The sequence below is a fragment of the Mustelus asterias genome, chromosome 10 (assembly GCF_964213995.1).
Source record: "Mustelus asterias chromosome 10, sMusAst1.hap1.1, whole genome shotgun sequence".
NCBI classification, from domain to species: domain Eukaryota; kingdom Metazoa; phylum Chordata; class Chondrichthyes; order Carcharhiniformes; family Triakidae; genus Mustelus; species Mustelus asterias.
The window spans coordinates 71852256-71875885 of record NC_135810.1 but is presented as its reverse complement, the minus strand read 5'-3'; the positions used below and the strand labels follow the sequence as shown (position 1 = coordinate 71875885).

The 23630-nt window shown below is 42.0% G+C and overlaps 1 protein-coding gene across 4 annotated transcripts in view; it reads right to left on the bottom strand.

Moving 5' to 3' along the window:
• The window catches only part of tenm4 (teneurin transmembrane protein 4), a 395445-nt gene that overhangs the window by 170892 nt on the left and 200923 nt on the right, over positions 1 to 23630 (bottom strand). For 2 of the 4 annotated variants that reach the window (XM_078222801.1, XM_078222802.1), the window contains exons 6-8: positions 20255 to 20487; positions 19000 to 19098; positions 5599 to 5837 (exon numbers count right to left, since the gene is read on the bottom strand). In XM_078222801.1, coding sequence (XP_078078927.1) covers positions 5599 to 5837; positions 19000 to 19098; positions 20255 to 20487 — 571 coding nt within the window. Of the gene's footprint in view, positions 1 to 5598; positions 5838 to 18999; positions 19099 to 20254; positions 20511 to 23630 lie in introns of all 4 variants that reach the window. The other 2 variants (XM_078222800.1, XM_078222799.1) reach the window with 2 other exon arrangements.

The window sequence follows — 23630 nt, the reverse complement described above, 5'->3', positions numbered from 1 at the left end:
TGGCGATGCTTTTTAAACCTTCTCTTTGGAAACTCATATTTGCATCAGGTTCACTGGGGCTTGTTTACTTGAAATAATAGGCCAATAATTGTTCAGTTAATTTATTTTTATTGTTAGCTTCTCCCGGTCCCTTTCCCTCAGAGGATATTACCTTCAAACTATGGTCCTGTGTCTGAACGACGATTTTCGTTCAGTTTTTTTCCTTCCTACTGAAGGTCAGGAGCTTTGTGCTCCATAATTAACTAACATAATTAACCAACATTTGTTGACCTTTTAACGACAGGAAGTCTGAGTGTGATTGAAAAATTTAGAAGAATCAGTCCAAAAAGGGCTAACCGTACCCAGTGGAGTACATTCTTGAACTTCAGAACAATGCCTGGCATCTTTACAGCAACACTGAATGCTGAGTGGGCAGATCAAATTGATTTTTCTCAACAAGACACTGTGACCATACTGGTCCCGGCACCATTAGTAGAAGATGCTCGGAGCTTACTGTGTAGTAGAAAAATAATGCATTATTCTGCTAAAGTAACACAGAAGCTTCTCAGAACAATCTGATAGCTAATCACTTGAACTGATACATGCTAAATTCCTAACTCATGTAAGACATTCAGGTGGAGTGAATTCTTCTATTTCCCCTTAAATACATTTCGCATGTGCAAAATTTAGGATCCCCCTGATCACAATAATTATAGCACCACCAGCCCCATAAAAAAAAGAATCAGTAGTGTTGTAGGAAGACACACGTATTATGCCCAGGTTGGTATTATTTCATTATCTCTAGAACTCTTAATGATAATAAGTATCTGGCTCAACTGTTAATTATAGTTTTCTGGAAAGATGCAACCCACCCTGCACTGGCATTGCTCTACCTCAAGTATTCAGCAGGAAGCAAAAGCAATTTCTTTACATAGGTTGTGGGATAATGAATCATGAGGACATGACATTTTTTTTCCTGGATATAATCGTCGCTAAAATAAATCAATTTGAGCACAGAACAGAACTTGCTATTTTATTTTAACACCCAACTTTTTAGCTGAAAGTACTAATGGATGTTACACTTAAAATTTTTCATGACACAGATTCGGAGCAGTCAGTAGAGGATATCAGCTTGATTAAACCACTTGCATTTATTCAGGCCTCACCCCCTTATTAAAAAAGAGCAGCGCTGCATTTCATGGCATTTTCTCTTTCAAGACTGGGTAATTAATTATCATATCACGTCATTTGTCCTGGTATTGAAAATTCATTTTAAATATGTTTGCAGTGGAATAGGCTGATTAATTTTAGTTTAATAATTTAATAGTTTCAATGTTCCAGTAATTACATCGAGTAATTACAGTGATTTAATCTGGTGAACATTTCTGGCAGCTTTCCAGTGGTGATCTTATACAGACCCTAATGTGAAGGCACCTCTCAAATCAGCTATCTCCAAAAGCAGAAAAAGCAGACCCCAGTTCAATTTGCTTTAAATATACATTAAAAAATCCAATCTAATTATTTATTCTTTCGTCACACGTGTACTATTTTTCAAGAGTTACGCTGCTTTCAAATTTGTTAGGTGCTGAAATGATGCTACATTATACCAGTAATGAACATTCAATGCATTTGCATGAAAATTGCTTTACCTGCTGATTTAGTAAAGATATTAGCCCACATTCGGGGTTTTGTGGGTTCAACTCAATATAAATGGCGTTAAAAATCTCAGGAAGGATTGATTGCTACTGAAAGTAATTTTATTTTGTATTCTGGATGGCACAGTGGCACAGTGGTTAGCACTGCTGCCTCACAGCGCCAGGGACCTGGGTTCAATTCCGGCCTTGGGTCACTGTCTATGTGGAGTTTGCACTTTCTCCCCGTGTCTGCATGGGTTTCCTCCCACAGTCCAAAGATGTGCGGATTAGGTTGACTGGCCATGCTAAATTGCCCCTTAGTGTCAGGGGATTAGCAGGGTAAAAATGTGGATTACAGGAAGAGGGCCTGGGTGGGATTGTGGTCGGTGCAGACTCGATGGGCCGAATGGCCTCCTTCTGCACTGTAGGGATTCTATGATTAGTGCTTTGATTAAGCAAGCGGACAAAATTCCAGTTTTCACAGGACAGCAGCATTTCTATCTCATTGCCCACATTGTGTAGCTTCAGGCTCAGACTGAGAGTTTAACCTTCCTTCCTTGCTTTCAAGCCAGACCTTTTGAGTGCCGGGACTTCTACATGAGAGTAAGATTTGGGATTCACTCCTGTTTAGTGAAACATCCAGTGAGATTGGAAAAGCTCAGTGCAATTGCAAGCCTCAACTGAGATCAATGAAAGGAGATTGCAGTCAATTTCTTGGTTTGCATCAAATTTAGATTTCCTTAAAAAGCAATGCTTCAATTCTGGACGCTATCAGTCTGTTGTGATTCTTTTTTTCTGATTCAAAAGTGGGCATTTGTGCTCCTATTTCTAGAATCCATTGGAATTGAAAGAACCAATATTTTTTGTCACTTTGAATTAAATTTGTCAGTTTTGTTAAAAATGAGGAATCAATATTTTTTAAAAAGGGGACAGTACAATGCCTCATCCCTCGTCATAATACTGATTATAATTACAATTGAGGTATCAAAAAACAGACTGGTGTTAATGACCTTAATCTATTACTCCAGAGACAGGAAGTCGGGCGAATGGACAGTTAATGTAATTGCCAGTGGTGACTGCTGGTGCCCTGCAAGAATTGGAATAGGGAGTTTCAACTATTCACTGCATTTAATGATTTAGATGATGGGATACGTACCAACCGACTCAAGAACAGCTTTTTCCCTGCTGCTGCCAGACTTTCGAATGGACTAATCTAGCATTAAGTTGATCTTTCTCTATATCCTAGCTATGACTGTAACACTACATTCTGCACTCTCTCCTTTCCTTCTCTATGAACGGTATGTTTTGTCTGTATAGCGTGCAAGAAACAATACTTTTCACTGAATGTTAATACATGTGACAATAATAATAAATCAAATTAAAAAATAGAAAGCCACATATCTAAATGTGTCAATGATGCACAAAGGCAGCATTGTAAGTGGTGCAGGTGAAAGCATAAAATGAATAGAGTAAGTGAATGTACAAAACTATGGTAAATGAATTTCAATGTGGGCAAGTGTCAGGTCTTTCACTTTGTCCACCAAAAATTTAGAACAGCTAGAGAAGTTTCTAAATGGTGAGAAGCTAGAAATAGCGAAGGTACAAAGGGATTTGGGGCCCAGGTACGTAGATCACTGAAATGTCATGAACAGGTACATAAAATAAGAAACAAGGTTAGTGGTATGCTGCCCTTTATGTCTACAGGACTAGAGTACCAGCGCGTAGGAGCCATGTTTCAGCTTTACAAAGCTCTAAGCAACACCTCGAGTACTGAAGCAATTCAGGCATCACGGCTTAGCAGAATGCACTGACTTTGGAGGGAGTGCAGCTTGGATTCACCCAAATTATACCAGGACTGCAAGAATTAAATGATGGTGAAAGATTACACAAACAAGGATTGTATTCTCTGATTTCAGAAGATTAAGAGTGATTTAATCAAAGTTTTCATGATATTAAGGTGAACAGATAGGTAGATAGGACTTAAAGGGAATAGTCTGAAAATTAGAGTTAGACCCTTCCGATGTGAAACCAAGAAATGCTTCCAAGCACAACGGGAGGGAGAGATACTAAACTTTCTTCTGCAAATGATGATTGATGATAGATCAATTATTAATTTTAAAACTGAGATTAATAATTTTTTGCTAACCAAAGGCATTAAGGATATAATTGCTTACCAAAGGCACAGGGTAAAGGTGGGTATATGGAGTTAGATCACAGATCAGCCTTCATCTCATTGAATGACAGACTGGCTTCATTAAGGATATAATTGCTAACCAAAGGCTCAGGGTAAAGGTGGGTATATGGAGTTAGATCACAGATCAGCCTTCATCTCACTGAATGACAGAACTGGCTTGATGAGTCAAATGGCCTCCTCCTGTCCCTATGTTCCTCAGTAAATGTCCTCGGTCTACTTCTCTCCTCTTCTGAAGTGCTGATTCCATGAATACCACAATCCCTCTGGTACCTCATCCTGTGAACTTTCTTCATGAGGCAGAAGACAAGATGAGTTTAAGGGGCTGTTCAATCATGGATAACTACACCACCGATCTCGATTCAGTTTTTACCTGACTTACGGGAGCTTACTTTCTCGAGTAGGGAATACTGGCTAGCCATCAGGAGAGGGCAAAAGAACAAAGAACAAAGAAAATTACAGCACAGGAACAGGCCCTTCGGCCCTCCAAGCCTGCACCGACCATGCTGCCCGACTTAACTAAAACCCCCTACCCTTCCGGGGACCATATCCCTCTATTCCCATCCTATTCATGTACTTGTCAAGACACCCCTTAAAAGTCACTACTGTATCCGCTTCCACTACCTCCCCTGGCAACGGGTTCCAGGCACCACTACTCTCTGTGTAAAAAGTCTGCCTCATACATCTCCTTTAAACCTTACCCCTCGCAACTTAAACCTATGCCTCCTAGTAATTAACTCTTCCACCCTGGGAAAAAGGCTTCTGACTATCCACTCTGTCCATGCCTCTCATAATCTTGTAGACTTCTATCAGGTCTCCCCTCAACCTCCGTCACTCCAGTGAGAACAAACCAAGTTTCTCCAACCTCTCCTCATAGCTAATGCCCTCCATACCAGGCAACATCCTAGTAAATCTTTTTTGTACCCTCTCCAAAGCCTCCACATCCTTCTGGTAGTGTGGCGAGCAGAATTGAACACTATATTCTAAGTGCGGCCTAACTAAGGTTCTATAAAGCTGCAACATGACTTGCCAATTTTTAAACTCAATACCCTGGCCGATGAAGGCAAGCATGCCGTATGCCTTCTTGACTACCTTCTCCACCTGCATTGCCGCTTTCAGTGACCTGTGTACCTGTATACCCAGATCCCCTTTGGGATCTAAAGAGCACTTTAGTTAATTTTTCTTTTATAAATCTGGGAGGGAAGCTGCTAAGACCAATTGCCACATATCAACTATCACCTGGCTGAGATCTGTTAACTCAGCCCAGACGAGGGACTAAGACCTTTCTCCCCATATGGTTGATAATCTCACTGCATCATGCATTCACTCACGAAGCCACCGGAGAGATGCTAACTTGTTTCCAATCTTTAAAATAACATGCAAAGGAATAAAGCAAGATAATATTTTTCTTTCTATATTTTCCCCTTAGAATATTATGGGATAAGTATTAACATTTAAGATATAAATCTGTGACAGCTACAGGTTTACTTCAGAGCAAAATGCAACTATGTTAGAGGTGGCCTGATTCCAAAGAAAGTTCAAACTCAAAAAGAGAGTTGGTCAGCTCCTAACTCTGAAGACAGCCACACACATCTGAGTCAATGTACTTCCAGCAATGTTTTTAATGTCCTTTCCAGAAAGTTGACCTTGGGTCCAAACTCCGGGAGTGCTCAACAAAAGGCAAGAAACACAGGCCACAGTAAAGCAAAACAAAATGGGAACGGTTTACTTCAGAGAAATTACGCTTTTAAAAAAAATCAAAATTAGGAAGAATAAATGTACTTAGCAACTTACCAATGAAGTAGGCGAGCAGAATCACCAGTGTTACAGAAATGATGATGGCACTCAAGGCGGTGCACTTCCAGTTGCAGTACTTGTGTGGCTTTTTCAGATTGAATGCAGACCTTGAGAAAGTGCTGCGTGGCAAAGGTCGAGGTGGCGGCGAGTACACAGTGCTTGAAGTGAGGGGGTAACCAGGACCAGTTGTACAAAAAAGTGGAGAAGAGCCAGATCCCGGTTTAAATAAGAAATGCCTGATGAATTAAGACAGATTACTTATCAGAAGTCTGATTCCAGAGGCTCTGGACATGACCGTTCATTGATTTTTCTGCTGCCAAATGTTATTACACTTTCACTTTTACTTGTATTTAAAATGTTTACAAATGAAAGAACTGCAAAAATTAGGTTTGGATTACAATAGGCAATAATTCAAAACAATGAATATGTTTCTCTAAATTTTATTCTGTTACATTTTCTCAAAAAATAATTGAACTTGAAAGTATCAGTTAACTGGTACTTGGACCTGGATAAACCCAACTTTGCCAGCATTTACTGCATAATTTTGGATTTTTTGTGTACAATAGTTTTATGCTTATTTTGAATGCAATATACCACATTACACACAAATCGCCTCAAATCTACCTGTACTCAAATTGTCATGTGAAAGAAAACTTGCCGTTACATAAGGTTTTCATGACCTCTAGGTGTTCTAAAATGCTTTAAAAGAAAGTGTTTTGACATCTAGTCATTGTTGTAATGTATGAAATGTAATGTACAACAAGCACCTAAGTTGTAAGCCTGTTTTTCGTGGGAAGATGGTGCATGTTACAAGTGAAAAGATATGGTACATGATATTCTTACAAGTTCTGTGACCTTTGATGTGATGAACCAACTATAAAAGAGAGATATGACTCCTGGAACAGGTGGGTGCCCAGGTGTTAAAACAAGATTGCAACGTCTCTGCTATCAGAGCAAATAGTTCCATTTGTGCCCAACGTAGACCTGCTGAGCTTCAATTGTTGAGTGTCAGCATAGCGGAAACACTCTTTCAGCAGATATACTTTGTCAGGCTGAGTTTAACCAGTGTTCCTTACAGTGACTGGGTTCTGGCATCTTTTGTGGTCCAGATGCTGATTTCCACGCACAATTAGGAAGAATAACTCTTCTCAACGTTCCCTCTGAAGGAACTTCTTTACGGATCCAGTAGTTTAGGAACACATTAAGTATGTTATGTATTAGCTTCCGCAGAGTACCCCAGGAGAGATGTTCTGCCTAAACTAATATTTGAAAGCTCGAACTGCCAAAGCTGTTACATTAATGTTGGCTTTAAGAGTGCTGAAACCCGTCTCACATTAATTTGCAAAGTATTAAGGTTCCATGTTTTACATGGTCCGAGTCACTTTAAATTTCACTTTAAAAATCGCTTTGAACATATTAATTGCATAAACAAAGGATACTGAGTAGCTATCTGCAGTTTATCCTGTTTATCGTACTGTAAGAAAGATCTTTAACCCTTGTTTTCCTGTTGTGCTAGTCTCAGGTCTCTGACACCATTGGTCAGGATCAGCAGCCAAGGAATATGCTCAACAGGGAAGCGATTGGCCTGCAAAATTATGGTGACAACATGAGTGTAGAATGAACATCATCTTAGTGGTCTATTCATGTATGAATGAACATTTTAGATGCTGACCATCACACTATAAATGTGCCCAGGTAACAAAAAAGTCACTTGCTGACTGGCTCAAATAATCATTTACTTTAATCACAGGTGTCAAAAGCTACTGGTTGCCCTCCTCTTTCCTCACGCAATCTGGTACTTGCCTCAAAAGAAAAACATGTTGCTGAAGCTTTTCACCTTGTTCTCATCAGGACAAACGCAGGAATACAGAATTTCAAACAAAAACACAAGTGTTTTGCCAGTACAGGCATGAAGGTATTAGAGGTTTTTTAACATTTTAAAATGGACTCCGATGAACTGTAAGATGGCTGCCAAGGAGTCATCTGGCTTTAGCACTTCAAAGCTTGCCTAGCAAGCTTTCTGGGAAGTTTCAAATTGGATTACAATAGATAGGGGCTTCACTTGAATGGACATGTCTAAAAAGCATTCTTGTGCTTTTTCACATCCACTGTTGTCAAGGTTTAATCCAAAACGATAGACCCTTTGACTTCAGGTCTACCATATAAAAAAGGGTTAAAAGAGGGTTAAAATGCACATTAAAGTATTAAAAATTATTTTCTACTGTCATAATAATGAAGGAAAAAACATCATATTATGCTGGAAATATTGGAATTGGAATAAGACCTGAGTTTTTTTTAAAATGACACACAAACTGCTGCCTGAATTGTCTCAGAGACAATGGAACTCCATTCTCTTACCAGACAAGGTACTTCTAAAAGCATCCAGAAACTAATTACTATCGCTGGTGGAAACAATGGGACATAATGACCATCTCATCAAGTGATTCCCTGTGCAATGCCCAGACAGATTTTTTTGTGGTTTTGCCTTCCCACTTGGATATTAAAAAAATGGGTTAAAAGCCAGTTGAAAAGCTGCCCCAGGTTGTCTGTGAGAACAAATGCTGGATGTTTGACACAGATGTAAAAGCCAGCAAGCACACTCACAGTACCCCTGCAAATAGCCATTTTGCAGGTGATTCTTGGTCTCTCACACTTTGATTGTGGATGTCAGTCAAACCAGCAAAGATGCAGCTGAGAAGAGAACTGTGAAGCTTCTCCACCAAACTACAGAGCACTTGAATCGCAAAACCAACTAGTCGCCTGCTGAAATCAACTCTACTGGAAACTTGAAACAGACTATTTGCTTACAGAGGTCAAATCTACTGGAATCTCGAATCATAGTGCTCCCCCTAACCTGGATGCATGTATATTCACCATTTTCCAGCCTTCAGTAATTAATAAATTCACTCGATCTGTAACTCAAGAAATCCTGGTTAATTTGGCTCCTTTGAAAATATATCTATAGGGTCTGGGAATAAGGTAACTGTGAAAAGGGATCATTTTTAGATTAAAACTTGCTGTGACCAACATAAGGGGTTGAATAAAGACAGGGAGCCAGTTCATCCTCCTTCATCCGGGACTGTAACAATTGGGAGAGGGGGCCTGTATCCCAGCTGGACACTGACAAGTTGAGGGGACTCATCGAGATCAACTACTTTGGAGAACCTCACCTGTGCTGTTTCTGTTGTTCAAATTTCATTTCTGGAGGGCTAGAATATAAGAGCAGGGCTGTACTGCTGAGGCTGTATAAGGTTCTGGTCAGACCCTGTTTGGAATATTGTCAGCAGTGCTGGGCCCCATACCTAAGGAAGGATGTGCTGGCTTTGGAGGGGATCCATAGGAGGTTCACAAGGAATGAAGGGTTTATCATATGAGGAGAAGTTGAGGAGTCTGGGTCTATACTCGATGTAGTTTTGAAGTATGAGGCGGGGTCTAATTGAAACTTACAGAATACTGAGAGACCAAGATAAAGTGAACGTGGAGAGGATGTTTCCACTAGTGGGAGAGACTAGGACTCGCGGGCACAACTTCAGAGTGAAGGGATGTTCCTTTAAAACTGTGATGAGGAGGAATTTCTTCAGCCAGAGGGTGGCGAATCTGTGGAACTCATTGGCACAGAGAGCTGTGGAGGCCAAGTCATTGAATGCTTTTAAGACAGAGATAGATAGGTTCTTGATCAAAAAGGGAATCAAGGGTCATGGGGAGAAGGCAGGAGAATGGGGATGCGAATCACATTAGCCATAATTGAATGGCAGAGCAGACTCAGATGGGCCGAATGGCCTAATTCTGCTCCTATATCTTATGGTTTTATGGTCTTATTTAATTGCTTTTGACCATGTGACTGAAACTCCTCCTTCTTTGTGGAAGGCCATCACTTGCCTTCTATTGTGTAGCAATGGCAAGTCATCATGTGATCAAAACTGTCCTTTGAGTTTTAGATTTGTTTGTCCAAAAACAAGAGTCTGGCCAGTTTGCAGAATAACAGCAACGGCTTCACAGCTGCATCAAAACGCTGTGCCATTCTGCCTTTTGAAGACCTGTGAGGCTTACAATCTTTCAAAAGCCTCCTCCAAACTGTTCCAAACAGCTTTGAGGTTGCCTGTAAAATATTAGACCTCTAGGTATAACCATCAGGACTAGTCTACTGAACAGACTGCTGAACAGTCTTTACTTTGAAGGAATCCTGCAGTTAATCCAGGGTTGATGCCAGCCATCTGAACTTATCTGAACTTCAATTCCAGAGTGAGAAAAGCTCGCCCCCTTCACAGGGTTCTTCAAGGCACACAAACCGTTATCTGTTCTCATGGTTTTAATTGCTGTAGAAGTGCACCATCTTTTCTAATTAAATCTTTCTTGGGTGTATATTGTGCAATTGATGTAGCGTATAATTTACAGGATGACTGTGGGAATAATTAATACTCCTTGATTAAATCCAGGAAAGTCTGCTGCTGGCAACTTTTAAATTGACCGCATACTAAAATGTATTTGGAATATATGCTAGCCTTCTCAAAATTAAACTGATAATAGACACAAGGGAAAGGGAATTGTGTGTTTCAGTCTATATCTCTCTCCTGCCCATAACACAATAATTTATACTACAGGAGAAAAGGGAGCTGATTAGGAACATAGGAACAGGAGAAGGCCATTCAGCCCCTCGAGCCCGCTTTGCCATTCATTAAGATCATGGCTAATCTGGGGCCTAACTCCATGTACCTGCTCTAGGCCCATATCCCTTGATACCCCTGTTCAATAAAAAATTATCTATCTCTGATTGGTTGGCAAATTGACTCTGATTGGCTGAGGCATTGCCATGGAGAAAGCAATAGGAAACGATAGGGACCCCAAGCTCTGGCTAATTCAAAAAAGGCAAAAGGCTTGAACATATATCCCTTTTGTTTGCTGAGAAGGATTCCTTATGAATATATATATATGTATGCCACTTCGCACGGTAGCACAGTGGTTAGCACTGCTGCTTCATAGCGCCAGCGACCCGGGTTCGATTTCCAGCTTGGGTCACTGTCTGTGTGGAGTTTGCACGTTCTCCCCGTGTCTGCGTGGGTTTCTTTTGGGTGCTCTGGTTTCTTCCCACATTCTGAAGGACGTGCTGGTTAGGTGCATTGATCCGAACAGGCGGCGGACTGTGGCGACTAGGGGAATTTCACAGTAACTTAATTACAATGTTAATGTAAGCCTTACTTGTGACTAATAAATAAACTTTTTCTCGCAAGTCATGGTAATGCTCAGCCAGATTTGACTTTCCAACCAATCAGCACCCGCTTCTCCTGCAGTATAAATTGTGATTGTTTGAAATTTGGCATTCCTGCATTTGTCCTGATGAGTGCAAGATGAAAAGCTTCGGCAACATGTCTCTCTTTTCAGCAATAATCAAGCTATGTTCTTTTGCATTCCCACATTAACAACAATAAATAGACAAAGAAAATCACCAATTCTGCAAAACAAGTCCAAAAATAAAATGCAGCTCACCATTACATTTCCCCAAACATCAATGTTAACAAAGCAATTGCCTTCCGAGGATCCTCAGCTTTTCCCAAGCTGATATTCTCCTCCTTCTCTGACATTACCATACTAACTCACTAACCTTTCTTTCTTGCTCCTGTGATGCTCTTGCAAGTACTTTTCCTATTTTTCAGGTCTCCATATGATCTTTGACCATTCTGCTAATGGATATCATTATTGTCAACATCCTGTGTGCACCTCCATAGAAAGTATGACTACTTCATTTCATTGATTTCCAAAGCACCTCTTCACTAACAGCTGCGAATGCTGGGTCAATAAAAAAATTCAAAACTGAAATCAATTGATTTTTTTATTAGTAAAGGGCATCAAGGGATATGGATCAAAGGCAGATAAATAGATTTGAGAAATGGATCAGCCATGATTTAATTAAATGGTGGAACAGCTCACAGGACTGAACAGCCTACTCCTGTTCTGATATTCATTCACAGCTTAACGTGCCTGGGTATAGCCCCTAAGCTGTACCATCACTGCTGAGGGAATCCCATTTCCAGCACTCCCCATTAGCAAAGCCACAATCCATCCAATAGAATGTATTACGCTGTATAAATAGAGCTTTATGCTGTTGATCTTTTTTTTTAACTGCACGATCATGAATCAATTTACTTTCAGTGTTGATTACTGGACTGATAGTGTTTGCTTACATTGGCAGTACATTCTCTAATATTTGTATGCCAGTACAGTTCTTTGAGTGGGTACCTCACACAACTAGTGGCATAAACATGCCAATCTTGTCTTTAGGTTATCACCAAGAAAGCCCTGTTTTTTACTGGGTCTTCTTGGCTGCTGCCAGTTACCCTGGGGCAACTAAACACACTGGCTGGAATTCTTTGATACCGTACGTGCCACCACCGCTGCCAGCGAGAATGGAGAATTTGGCAATCGGCCAAAACTCCATTCATAACGGAAGGACCAGACTATCCCAGCTGTGGGTGAGGTCAGAAAATTCTGGCCACAGTTTCATTGACAGGACTTCTGAGGTGTGGTGACTATCATGTATCCCAATAGTGTGTGATGATATTACGCAATGGCATAATATATGCACCCACAGAGCAGAGAGTTTAAACCGTGCAGCTGTTTTATAGGAAGATCAGCGGTGAATCGGAAAAGTAACTGCAAAAGAGCAGTGCAATGAACTTGCTCTCCCAAGACTGCAGTGCATGAGGTGCATGTGGTGCAATGCAAGAGTGGAATAATAACATACAGCATGCAATCCATATGGCCCACTGTATCTGTGCAAGCCCTTTGAAAGAGCTATTCAATTATTCCCACTCCAGCGGCTTCTCCTTATTGTTCGACATATTTTTCAATTCCTTTTTTGGAAGTTATTATTGCATTTACTTCCCCCACCACCTTTTTAGGCATTTCACATCTGAACAACTCACTGCCTAAAATAAATTCTCCATCCATCCTCTGGATTCTTTTGTCAAGTGTGTTAAATCTGGGGCCTCTCATTCCTGACAGCAGAAATAGTTTATTCCATTAACTGACATAAAGTAAAAGCTAAAATCTAAAAATATAAAAACATAGCCCAAACAATATTTAATGAGGCAATTAGTTCAGTCTTGTGAACAAATGCTCTGCAATTTATGTTGAGGCCGACTCATGGAGGTATAGTTACAAGAGGAAACAAATTTGTAAATAATATAAGATCATGCTGACAATTATGACAGTTCAGCTACAAGATTACACATTAGAAAAAATGGAATGGGGGCAGAAGAGAATTTTACTCTTTCAGGCCACTTACAAAATTTGCATTTCTGTGAATCATAAAGTCCCGACAGTGCAGAAAGAGGCCATTCGGCCCATCGTGCCTGTAGTGACCACAATACCACCCAGGCCCTATTGCCGTAACTCCACACACTTACCCTGCTAATCCCCCTACCACTAGAGTCAATTTAGCATGGCCAATCAACCTAACCTATACATTTTGGACTGTGGGAGGAAACCGGAGCACACGGATGAAACACACGCAGATACAGGGAGAATGTGCAAACTCCATACAGACAATGACCCGAGGCTAGAATTGAACCCGGGTCCCTGGCAGTGTGAGGCAGCAGTGCTAACCACTGTGCTACCGTGCCGCCCCTAATGCTGGTACAAAAGCAAATTACCGTGAATGCTAAAAATCTGAAATAAAAACAGAAATGTTGGAAATACTGAGCAGGTCTGCAGCATCTGGGGAGTGAAAGCACTTCAGGTTGACAGTCATAGAAACATAGGGCCCAATTCTCCCATTGCGACCAGATTGGTTGCACCTCAACAGAGCCCAGACCAATGTATTGGCGGGAAAATTGGGAGTGGGTTTGACAGGGAGTAGGAGAACCAGGCTGTAGCATTAGAAAAGAAAGGGAAACAGGATACACAAAGGGCTGTGAGAGACAGATGGCACTAGAGTAAGAAATTGTGAGGTATTAGGTGGGGTCAGAGAAAGAGGTTGGGCACTGAGATCTAAATTAGGTTCAAGCTGTTCGTACATAAGCAGCGCAAGCAGCAAAATATCATTTTTTCAAATGAAATAGAGGGGGTTTGATCGGGCCATTCAAAATCCCATTGATGGAAGGATTGAGAATCAGAGGGCACAGATTTAAGGTATTTGGTAAAAGAAGCAATGGCGACATGCCATCATTCAGCATGTGACAAGGGAGTGGGAAGTCAGGAGGAATCCAATCGGGGCTGTCTTCATTGCTGAAGAACATTGACCTGTCGACGTCTGCACTAGCTACCTAGGGAAGTCCCAGTCCATACTGGGGAAGTTAAAGTCATCCACTATGACAAGCCTGTTGCTGTTGCATCTTTCCATAATTTGCCTACATATTTGTCCCTCAATGTCCCGAAGACTGTTGGGGGTTCTATAATATAATCCCATCAGAGTGATTGCACCCTTATTTTTGGGCTCTACCCATATTACCTCAGTGGATGAGCCCTCCAGTATGTTCGCTCTGAGTGCAGATGTGACATTCTCCCTGATTAGTACTGCAACTCCTCCACCTCTTCTACTTCCCTCTCTATCACGTCTAAAACATCGAAACCCTGGAATGTCCCTCTCTCAGCCAAGTCTCTGTAATGGCCACAACATCATCATGTACTGATCCAGGTTCTAAGATCATCTGCCTTGCCCATAATACTCCTTGCATTGAAATAAACACACTTCAGCCCACGAGTCCCCTTTTCTTCATTAACCTGTCTCTGCCTGTCCTTCCTTTCAAACTTACTGGTCCTAACATCTTCCTTCCCCTCAATCCCCCCACTTGCTGACCTACTGCTCTGGTTCCCAGCCCCCTGACATTCTAGTTTAAACCCTCCCGAGTAGCACTAATGAACCTCCTTGCAAGGATCTTGGTTCCCCTCCAGTTTAGATGCAGCCTGTCCCTCTTGTTCAGGTGCCCCGGAAGAGGGCCCAAAGATCCAAGAGCCTGAAACCCTGTCCCCTGCACCAGCTCCTTAGCCAAACATTCATCTGTCCTCTCTTACTATCCCTTGTCTCACTAGCACATGGCACTGCTACCCTTGAGGTCCTGCTTATCAGCCTCTTTCCTAATTCCCTATATTCACTTTGCAGGACCTCATCCCTCTTTCTACCTATGTTGTAGTTTGCAGAAATAGAGGGATATGGACCAAGGGCAGGCAGAAGGGATTAGTTTAATTTGGCGTCATGTTTGGCACAACATCGCGAACCGAAGGGCCTGTTCCTATGCTATACTGTTCTATATTCCACCTCCAGATGTCTATCTCAGCGGTTCATTTTAGGGCACCAAGATGAGCACGTGTGGAATTTCCATGCTGCATTATATGGGTGTATATAGGTGACCAATGCCCTGCTCAGATGGGCCAATGCATTCATCAGATTCTTAAACAGATGCTGATTGCCAGTCACTAGAGTAGATGACTTTGGGGCCATCACATGGTTCCCACAGGTACAGGGTATAACTGACTCCACACATGGCCATGAGGACTCCCTGAAAATTGCCAGCTGCATTCGTAAATCACCTTTAATGTTCAAGTTACCTGTGACCAACAGGAAGAATCATCCAGGAGTGTGCTCATTTCCCAGGGAGCTCTCATGACACATTGAGCTTCAAGAAGCCCCAGAGGTATTTGAGGCCTCTGTCCAAATTCAGGGCTGGATCTTAAGTGGCAAGGGCTATGCCCTCAGAACATGGCTCACGACACCAGTCATCCCCAGAGCCATGTGGAGGAGCGGTACAACATCGCTGCTCACTGCTCAGCAAGGACAATCATAGCACAGATCATTGCATTCCTCAAAACGTGCTTTAGATGCCTTGACCAGTCTGACAGAGTTTACTACATGTACCACAGAGCAAGTCCTGGATTCTTGTCATCTGCAGTGCCTTGCATAATGTAGTATAGCAAATAGGAGAAGAATTGAAATCAAGGATATGGAGTAGCTGCTAAACTCTTCAGATGAGGATAAATTATAGGAATACGTGGCTGAGGACAGAAATATTGTGGCAGCTCCCCCGGACACCAGGGCCGTGCAGAGTCATACCCGGGCTTCAGGAACAGCCTCGCCTTCAATCACTCTGACCATCATTACCTTTGTCTGCTCTGAATGCGTCCTGGCATCATTCTGCCCAGTGCGTTATTTCGGATGTCTTGAGCGTGAGTCGTAAGTACGCTAGCCGATAATCAAGAAGTCAATTTAAATTAATTAACCATCAACTGACCAGGAATTTAATTTTACTGACTGATTGGCAAGGTGGCCTTTACATTTAAGCTGCAACCTTGATCCAGGGTGGGATGAAAGGTCAAGGCTCAAGTAGGATTAACAAATGTGGCTGCGATTTTTTCATCCTGCTCTGCAATAAATACCAGTTTTAAAAAATAAATTGAAAATGGCAGGGGACACAGATTAGTGACACTCGGGGCTGGGGAGGGGGGGGGGGGGGGCGCGGGGAGAGGTGGTGCAGATTCAGTCTTGGCATCTTGGGGGGAAGGATTGCTCGCAGGCCGTAGCGGCCCATGCTGGGCTTGTGGTGATATCACTGCAGAGGGAGTGCGTTTCGAGAGCGGCAGCTGGAAAATGGGTGGGAGCAGGTGAATTCACAGGGTCAGCACAGGCGTCATCCTCCACCAAGGTCTCCACTACGGACATCACCGTCACAGTTTTGGCCTCATTGCGTAGGAGTGATGGCAACATCTCCGTGGACAGAAGGCAATGGGACTCCTTTAGTCGGCCTTGCAGTCCAAGGAAGGATGCTGTCAAACCTTCCTGATGTTCGCGACGCTGCCTTTGCAGTTCCAGTAGTTCTGGGACGACCGGGCCCAGGGACACCTCTTCGGCCTGGGACTGAGTGGAATCCTGGGATTCACCATCCCTCCAAGTGCCGGATCTCTGGGATGTTCCTTCCTCCCTGCTGTGGTCTTTCAGCTTGTGAGGTGCTAACCAGTGAATGATGCAGAAACCTGCCTACTAGTCATTCGCATTGAGGTGTGACTATCTGTGCTGGTGGAGGGTGGGGGTGACAGCTGTGATGCCTCCGCAATGCTGGTCTCTGAGATGTCTTCCACAGAGATGCTCAAGTCTGTGGTCTCCAGAGGATGTGAGGGTGGTTCAGGCTCATTGACTGACTGACTGCAAGGGAAGCGAGATGATATTAATGCATCACAGGGGTAGACTGATGGGAGAAAGGTAATTCAGGTGAGGCGTGCACCATGGCTGCATGTGTCGAGGGTTCTCACTTTTGTCTCTTGCCCCCACCTCACTCTCTGCACAGGTGGGGTCCTGCTCCTGGTTTGCCAGTTCATTGGGTTCTGTCGTCATAGGGCGTCAGGCTTCTTAGCTTGAGCGTGACTTTGGCAGGCTCTGCCCACTCCTGCCGGTCATGCTGGAGTTTGTCCCGCAATGAGACAGATAGGGAGAGTGTAGGCGGGAGTCCTGCCCAGTCAGATGGTGAAGAAGTCTGGTATGCATGTGTGACTGAGTGGGAGTGAGGATGCGAGGAGCAGATTATCTACTGGGGGAGAACCACAGGAGTGGTGCGGGGGATGGGGGGAGAGGGTGGCATGATAAGTGTTGAGACTCCATAAGGTGGCTGTGAGAGAGAGCACCGTGGAGGTATGATGATGTGTTAAGGGCTGCAACGGGAGATGTGAGGAGGCAGACTTGCCCTGGCTGCACAAAGGAGGTCATTCATCTTCCTCCGGCATTGCAACCCTGTCCTCTTACAGAGTGAACTGGCGTTCACAATCACTGCCACAGCCTCCCAGGTGGCTCTGCTCGCTGGATGTCTGCCCGATCGTGGGGACGGGATGTCACGCCTCTGTTCCGCACCATGCAGAAATTCGGTGAGGGCTCTCTCCCTGAACCATAGTGCTGTCTGCCTGGCAGCCATTCTCTGAAAGATCTTGAAACAAGTGGCGTTGAGACAGGAGAGCAGCCCTGATTTAATGGAAGCCCATAATAGGTTTGCAGGATTGTTCAGTCTCCCGCTCCTATTTCTTATCTCTTTAACAGGCAGAAAAACCTGCTTGATCTTTCTTTCTTCCCTTGCATTCTTTTAAGACCAGATAGTATTGAAAATGAAATTGACATTAGGCACACGATTCAGGTGACAGACATTTCTACACATATGAAAACAAGAAAATGCAGGAATTGAAACATATTCAAGCGCTCATAGAAAAAACATTTAGAATATATATTTGATTATATCAGGACAGAATAGAAGTGCAAACACTTTAAGTCAAGAATAAATCACCTTGACGGTGAGTTCAGCTCTGTGTGAATAATACGGCGACATGCAAATCAGAAGCTTTCAGATCTCAAAATCATAAGTAGTGACATGTTTGAGAATAAGCAGTACAATTGAGGTGTATACATTCTCCAACGCAAGTCAAGATGGAAAGAAACTAAAGTGACAGGAAAATGGCAGCGTCGTGCAATAGTGCATTAAAAACAGGACAGCGGAATAAATATCAGCTTTTGAAAAATAAATTGAAAAGAATCAAAAATTCGGAATAAGTCATGATCAGTTGGAAGTGGCAAAAAAAACCACAGGCTTCAATATACTGGTGAGAAAATAGAGATTAATGGGATACTTCGGAGAAAGGTAACTTAGCCTGAGGGCTCGGGAAATGTCATAAAACCACAGGGGTGAGGCCTGTGTGCTTTACAACTGCCATCTGAAATGTAGTTTTTGTAGCATTATATAAAGCTTTTTTATACATTTGGTGCAAATGTGGCAATTGGTATTCAGTGTGCTTGAATTGTCATGGTGTTTTCCAAAAAAGGTTGCAGCTGTTTTTGATGTCAGCAAAACAGGCTGAGCCAAATTTCACTGGGAGTTAGATTAATTTTTTTTTACATCAGAGATAAGTTGGGTTACAATTTGAATTTTTAAAATATGTTCAGGCAAAATAGATGTCAGCAAAATTGGGTTGTGAAAGAAACTAGAACAGGAAGTCAGCAGAAAGAGTATTACAATCAGGCCAAATTGACTAAGATCTTTCTACTCACAAGCTCAAATGTGTAATTAGACACATTTGCACTGTCATTATCATTTCTTGCCAGGTCCACAGTTAGAGCTAACACCCATAATTTTGGTTCCTCACAGCATTATAGATAAGTCTGACTTAATCAGTAAAATATACAAATCTCTGAACGCATTGTTTAGCACTAAAAGTAAAGACAGATTTTAGTTGGAATCAGACAAGTGATAGGACACTATTAGAACAAAAGCTATTAAATTCAACAAAAAAACAGTCTTTAGATAATAGCAGTTTATCATCATCTGATAAACATTGATAGTGTGTAAACATTTGAAGAGGACATCATAAATTGAGTTTTCAACTAGGAAGAACTGAGCAAAGAAGTCATTATTCCCAGCAAGAAGCATCACATACCCATCATTGTAACCACCTTCATGTCGAGCAGAGGAAAAAACGTCCATCTCAATTAGGTTGTCCTGCAAAGTCTCTAGGAATGTCTGCTTTGCTATATTTCTACATTCAGATGGAAATATGAATGAAGCCAATGAGCTGCATGTGTATAAAATAGTGAATGGAGACAGCAAAAATCAAAACCAGCAAAATGGCCAACAAATTATAAATCAGACATCAGTGTAATGGTGGGAATAGAAGTGGCAGAGAAACTGCTGATGTCCTTTTTAAATCATGCTATTCAGATCAGCAGTTTAATAGGTTTAAGGTATAATGTAAAATGGCTAAGATAAAATGAACCCTAAACCCTAAACCCATCACCACTGGCCTGGAGTCTCTGCAAATTCTCCACTCAGATATCAACAAAATCTGGGTGGAATCCATTGGATTAGTGCAAAAAATTGCTGAACTTGCAAAAAATTGCTGAACTTAAAAACGTAAGTGAGTTCCCTTCCACCCACCCACCACTTATGCTTGTGAATCTGCCTTATTTTATGTTGGTTCACAGGTCAATTCACCCAGAGCAATCCCCATCTTCCAAACTGTTCAGGTCCCCAGGTCAGCAGGACTTGAAGTTTCCAATTGCACCCATTCAGGGGTATTTACAATACTTGACTAGAATTTTGGATGCACAGGTATTTGGAGTCACATTAATCCATTGTCAGTGGTCTGCAGTCAATTGCATTCTCACTAGGTTTATTTTGCATACAGATAAAACATTTAAGTTCAACTCAAATGTGTTCAAATTCCATCAACTGATTTGCCCTTGCTATGCAAGACCTGTGACCAGCACTCAACTGATACCACTGGATGACCTGTTGCTACAGTTTCATCGATTACTTGAACACCTTTTCAATTTAATTGGTTAATAATCGACTATTACGATAAGGTAGTTTGTTTGCGCTGATTCACGGGGAGACTTTATGCTTGGCATAACTTCATCTTCACAAAATGGGTACAGTGTTCAGCATGTTCCTTGTGCATGATTACAACTGCACCTCTACTTAAAAACTCCAGGCCATTATATTAACATCAAGTATTACTCAGAAAACATCCAAATTCTGTTTTTTTTTGTTAACAATTTCAACAACATGGTACAGAAAATATTCTGCAATGTTATATTTACAAACGTTCACTGTCTGATTATTTTTTAAGAATGCTGGCAGTTAACAGCCACAGCAGTTTAGGTCACAGTATGTCAGCAATGCAAGAAGCCTACCTGGTCTCCAGGGGGATGTTACTGTTGAGCAGCCAGTTGTCCTGCATGTGGGCAGGCTCCTGTATGCTGGGAGGTGGTTCTGGAGGGGGTGGGAGATCGGCTGGACTGGGACTGGGGTTACTACGCGTCGTGAAGTTCCCCCTGTTCAATGAGTTAACTGAGGAGGCGTGAGGGTGGTTTAGAGTATGGGTGTGCGTCATTGCAGGTGGAGGTGTTCTGAGCATTGAATGATTCTGTGGAGGATTGGCCAAGTGATCTGAAAGACACAAAATTGGACATATGGTTAAAGATATCCATACTGAAATAATGATCCGGTATTTGCTGACAACTTGTACAGTCTTTTTTATTGTGAATGCTGAGGGTGGAAATGAGTTTCTTTTGATTAGCATAGGCTAGAATTATCAAAATTGTTGCTCAATGCCAGAACATTAGCTATCAGAAATAAACCCACAACAACTACATCTATCCAACTTCACAACACATGCTTTTCAAAGTCCTCCAACATTTAAATATTGAATGATTTTTGCAGATTTTAAAATACAGCAAATATCTAATGCTTATTATAAAGCTGAAAGGTAGAGGCACACATAATCATAGCAACTTTTCCTCTTGCTGTATTTTTCAAATTAAGTGGAATTCATTTTCCTCGAGGCAATTGCAAAGCGCTGGATCTGGTTTGAACTCCAGGCAGATTTTGGGAAGGTGGATAACAAGACAAAAAGGAAACTCACTTGTTGCTCCCGACAGGAGGCTCAGCTATATTAACTCTTGGGCCTCACTTCCCAAAAGGAAAAGCAGTAAAAACGGCGAAATAAGAATTTTAAAAAATTCATTCGTGGGACATGGGCTTGGCTGATTGGCCAGCATTTATTGCCCATCCCTAGTCACCTTTGAACTGAGTGGCTTGCTGGGCCAGCTCAGAAGGCAGCTGAGAACCAACCACATTGCTGTGGCTCTGGAGTCGCATGTAGGTCAGACCAGGTAAGGATAGCAGATTTCCTTCCCTGAGAGACATTGTTTAATGAACCAGAGGAGTTTTTTCGACAACCAGCAATGGTTTCATGGTTATCAGTAGATTCTTAATTCCAGATATTTTTTATTGAATTCAAATTCCATCATCTACCATGGCAGGATTTGAACCCGGGTCCACAGAACATCAGTTGAGTTTCTGGATTAATAGTTTTGCGATAATACCGAGCACCAATTCCTAGCATCAATATTGCGGCCACTATGTTTAACGAACAATTGAGAAGTACATGAATATTAATTGCTGTAAGTAATGTTTATTCTCTCTGACAATCTTATTTCTTGGACTTGATACAGAATTTCATTGTGATTGGCCACTTTATAATGGGACATTATCCAATTTTCTCGAACCTGCTGAGACGATTTCTCTGGTCAAACTGCTGTGTTAGCACCAGCACACAGAGAAAAATTAAACTACCATCTTTTGGAAAGTGAGGAATATACAATACTGTTAGCTGTTAGGATTTATAATAAATATCATCTTGCATATGTCAGTCAATGTGCACATGTAATTATAACTTGACCTTTCAGCAGAGTGTATCCTCCATGATAATATATACAAATACAATGGTTCAGTTGGTAAAACATTCTATTTTATGCAAATTAAATTCACACTTGTTTTGCACTTAGATAATACAGTTTCAAATTACTTGCAATTTGTTCAATGCAGTGCCTGTGTCAACATGATAGTCACATTACAATGTATACAGTATCAAAAATGGATTGCTTGTGGTTTGTTTGGCTGCTGCTAGCATTTTCACAGTTGACAGGGCAGATAGTTGGAAGTCTAGAAATTTGATTGCACTGTGCTGCAAATTGGAACCTGAGGGTTCAATGTGACGAGGAGCATGCACATGTTCTTGTGCTGGGAATTCACCACTTTCCGTATTGGATCTGGCTGCTCAGTTGGTAGCCATGATGTGGAGATGCCAGCGTTGGACTGGGGTGAACACAGTAAGAAGTCTCACAACACCAGGTTACATTTCCACTCCATCTGACGAAGGAGCAGCGCTCCGAAAGCTTATGGTATTTGCTACCAAATAAACCTGTTGGACTTTAACCTGGTGTTGTGAGACTTCTTACTGTGCTCAGTTGATATCCAGGGTATGGACCCAAAATTGGAGTTGGGTCCATTGCTTATGCAGGTCCATATGGGGATGGGAACCTATGTCCATTTTGACCCATCTTGGACAAGGGGGATGTGGTGGCACAGTGGTACTGTCACTGGACTGATAATCCAGAGACCCAGGAAAATGCTCTGGGGACCCAAGTTCAAAGAAGACAGATGGTGGAATTTGAATTGGAATAAAAAAGATCTGGGATTAAAAGCTAATGATGACAATGAAACCAATGTCAATTGTTGCAAAAACCTATCTGGTTCACTAATATTTTTGAGGGAAGGAAATCTGCCACCATTACCTGGTCTGGCCTACACGTGACTCCAGATCTGTAGTAATGTGGTTGACACCGAAAATGTCCCCTGAAATGCCCTGATCTGCCAGTCAGTTTAAGAGCAATTAGCCATGGGCAATAAATGTTGCAATGCCCACATCCTGGAAAAGAATTTCACCAACTAAATACACATTGCATTTGTATATATCATGTAGGATATATTCCACTGAAGGGTCAAATTATAATTACATGTGCACATAGACTGACGGGAGAGGTGGTCACTGCTGAGGTTGCTAGTTGGAAATCTCGAGGCTCCTTTAGGTAAGTCCAAGATGGCTGAATGTCAGAGGGGATTACCCGCTACCCTTCTGGTGAGATTGTTGAGGCCTCAGGTGCAGTCTGATCTGCTCACACCCCTGTCTTTGTCATGTTTTCCAAGACTTGCAATACTTTGCGTCCATGTTGCCGTTTGCATTCATGGCAAATGTGGGTGCAAAATTGCAGCATTTTAAAAAAATCTGCTATGACAAGCCAAGGAAGGATCTTGCATTCTATCCTGTCTTTAAACTGATTATTTCCTGTTTTCTATTGGGTTTTGCACTTGGTAGATGTGTATGCGGCACGATGGCACAGTGGTTAGCACTGTTGCCTCACAGTGCCAGGGACCTGGGTTCAATTCCAACCTCGGGTCACTGTCTGTGTGGAGTTTTCACATTCTCCCTGTGTCTGCATGAGTTTCCTTCGGGTGCTCTGGTTTCCTCCCATAGTCCAAAGATGTGTGGGTTAGGTTGATTGGCCTTGTTAAATTGACCCTACTGTCACAGGGATGACTGGTATAAATATGTGGGGTTACAGGAATAGGGCCTGCGTGGGATTGTGGTCGGTACAGACTCAATGGGCTGAATGGCCTCCTTCTGCACTGCAGGGACTCTATAATTCTAATATATTTATCAAAAAT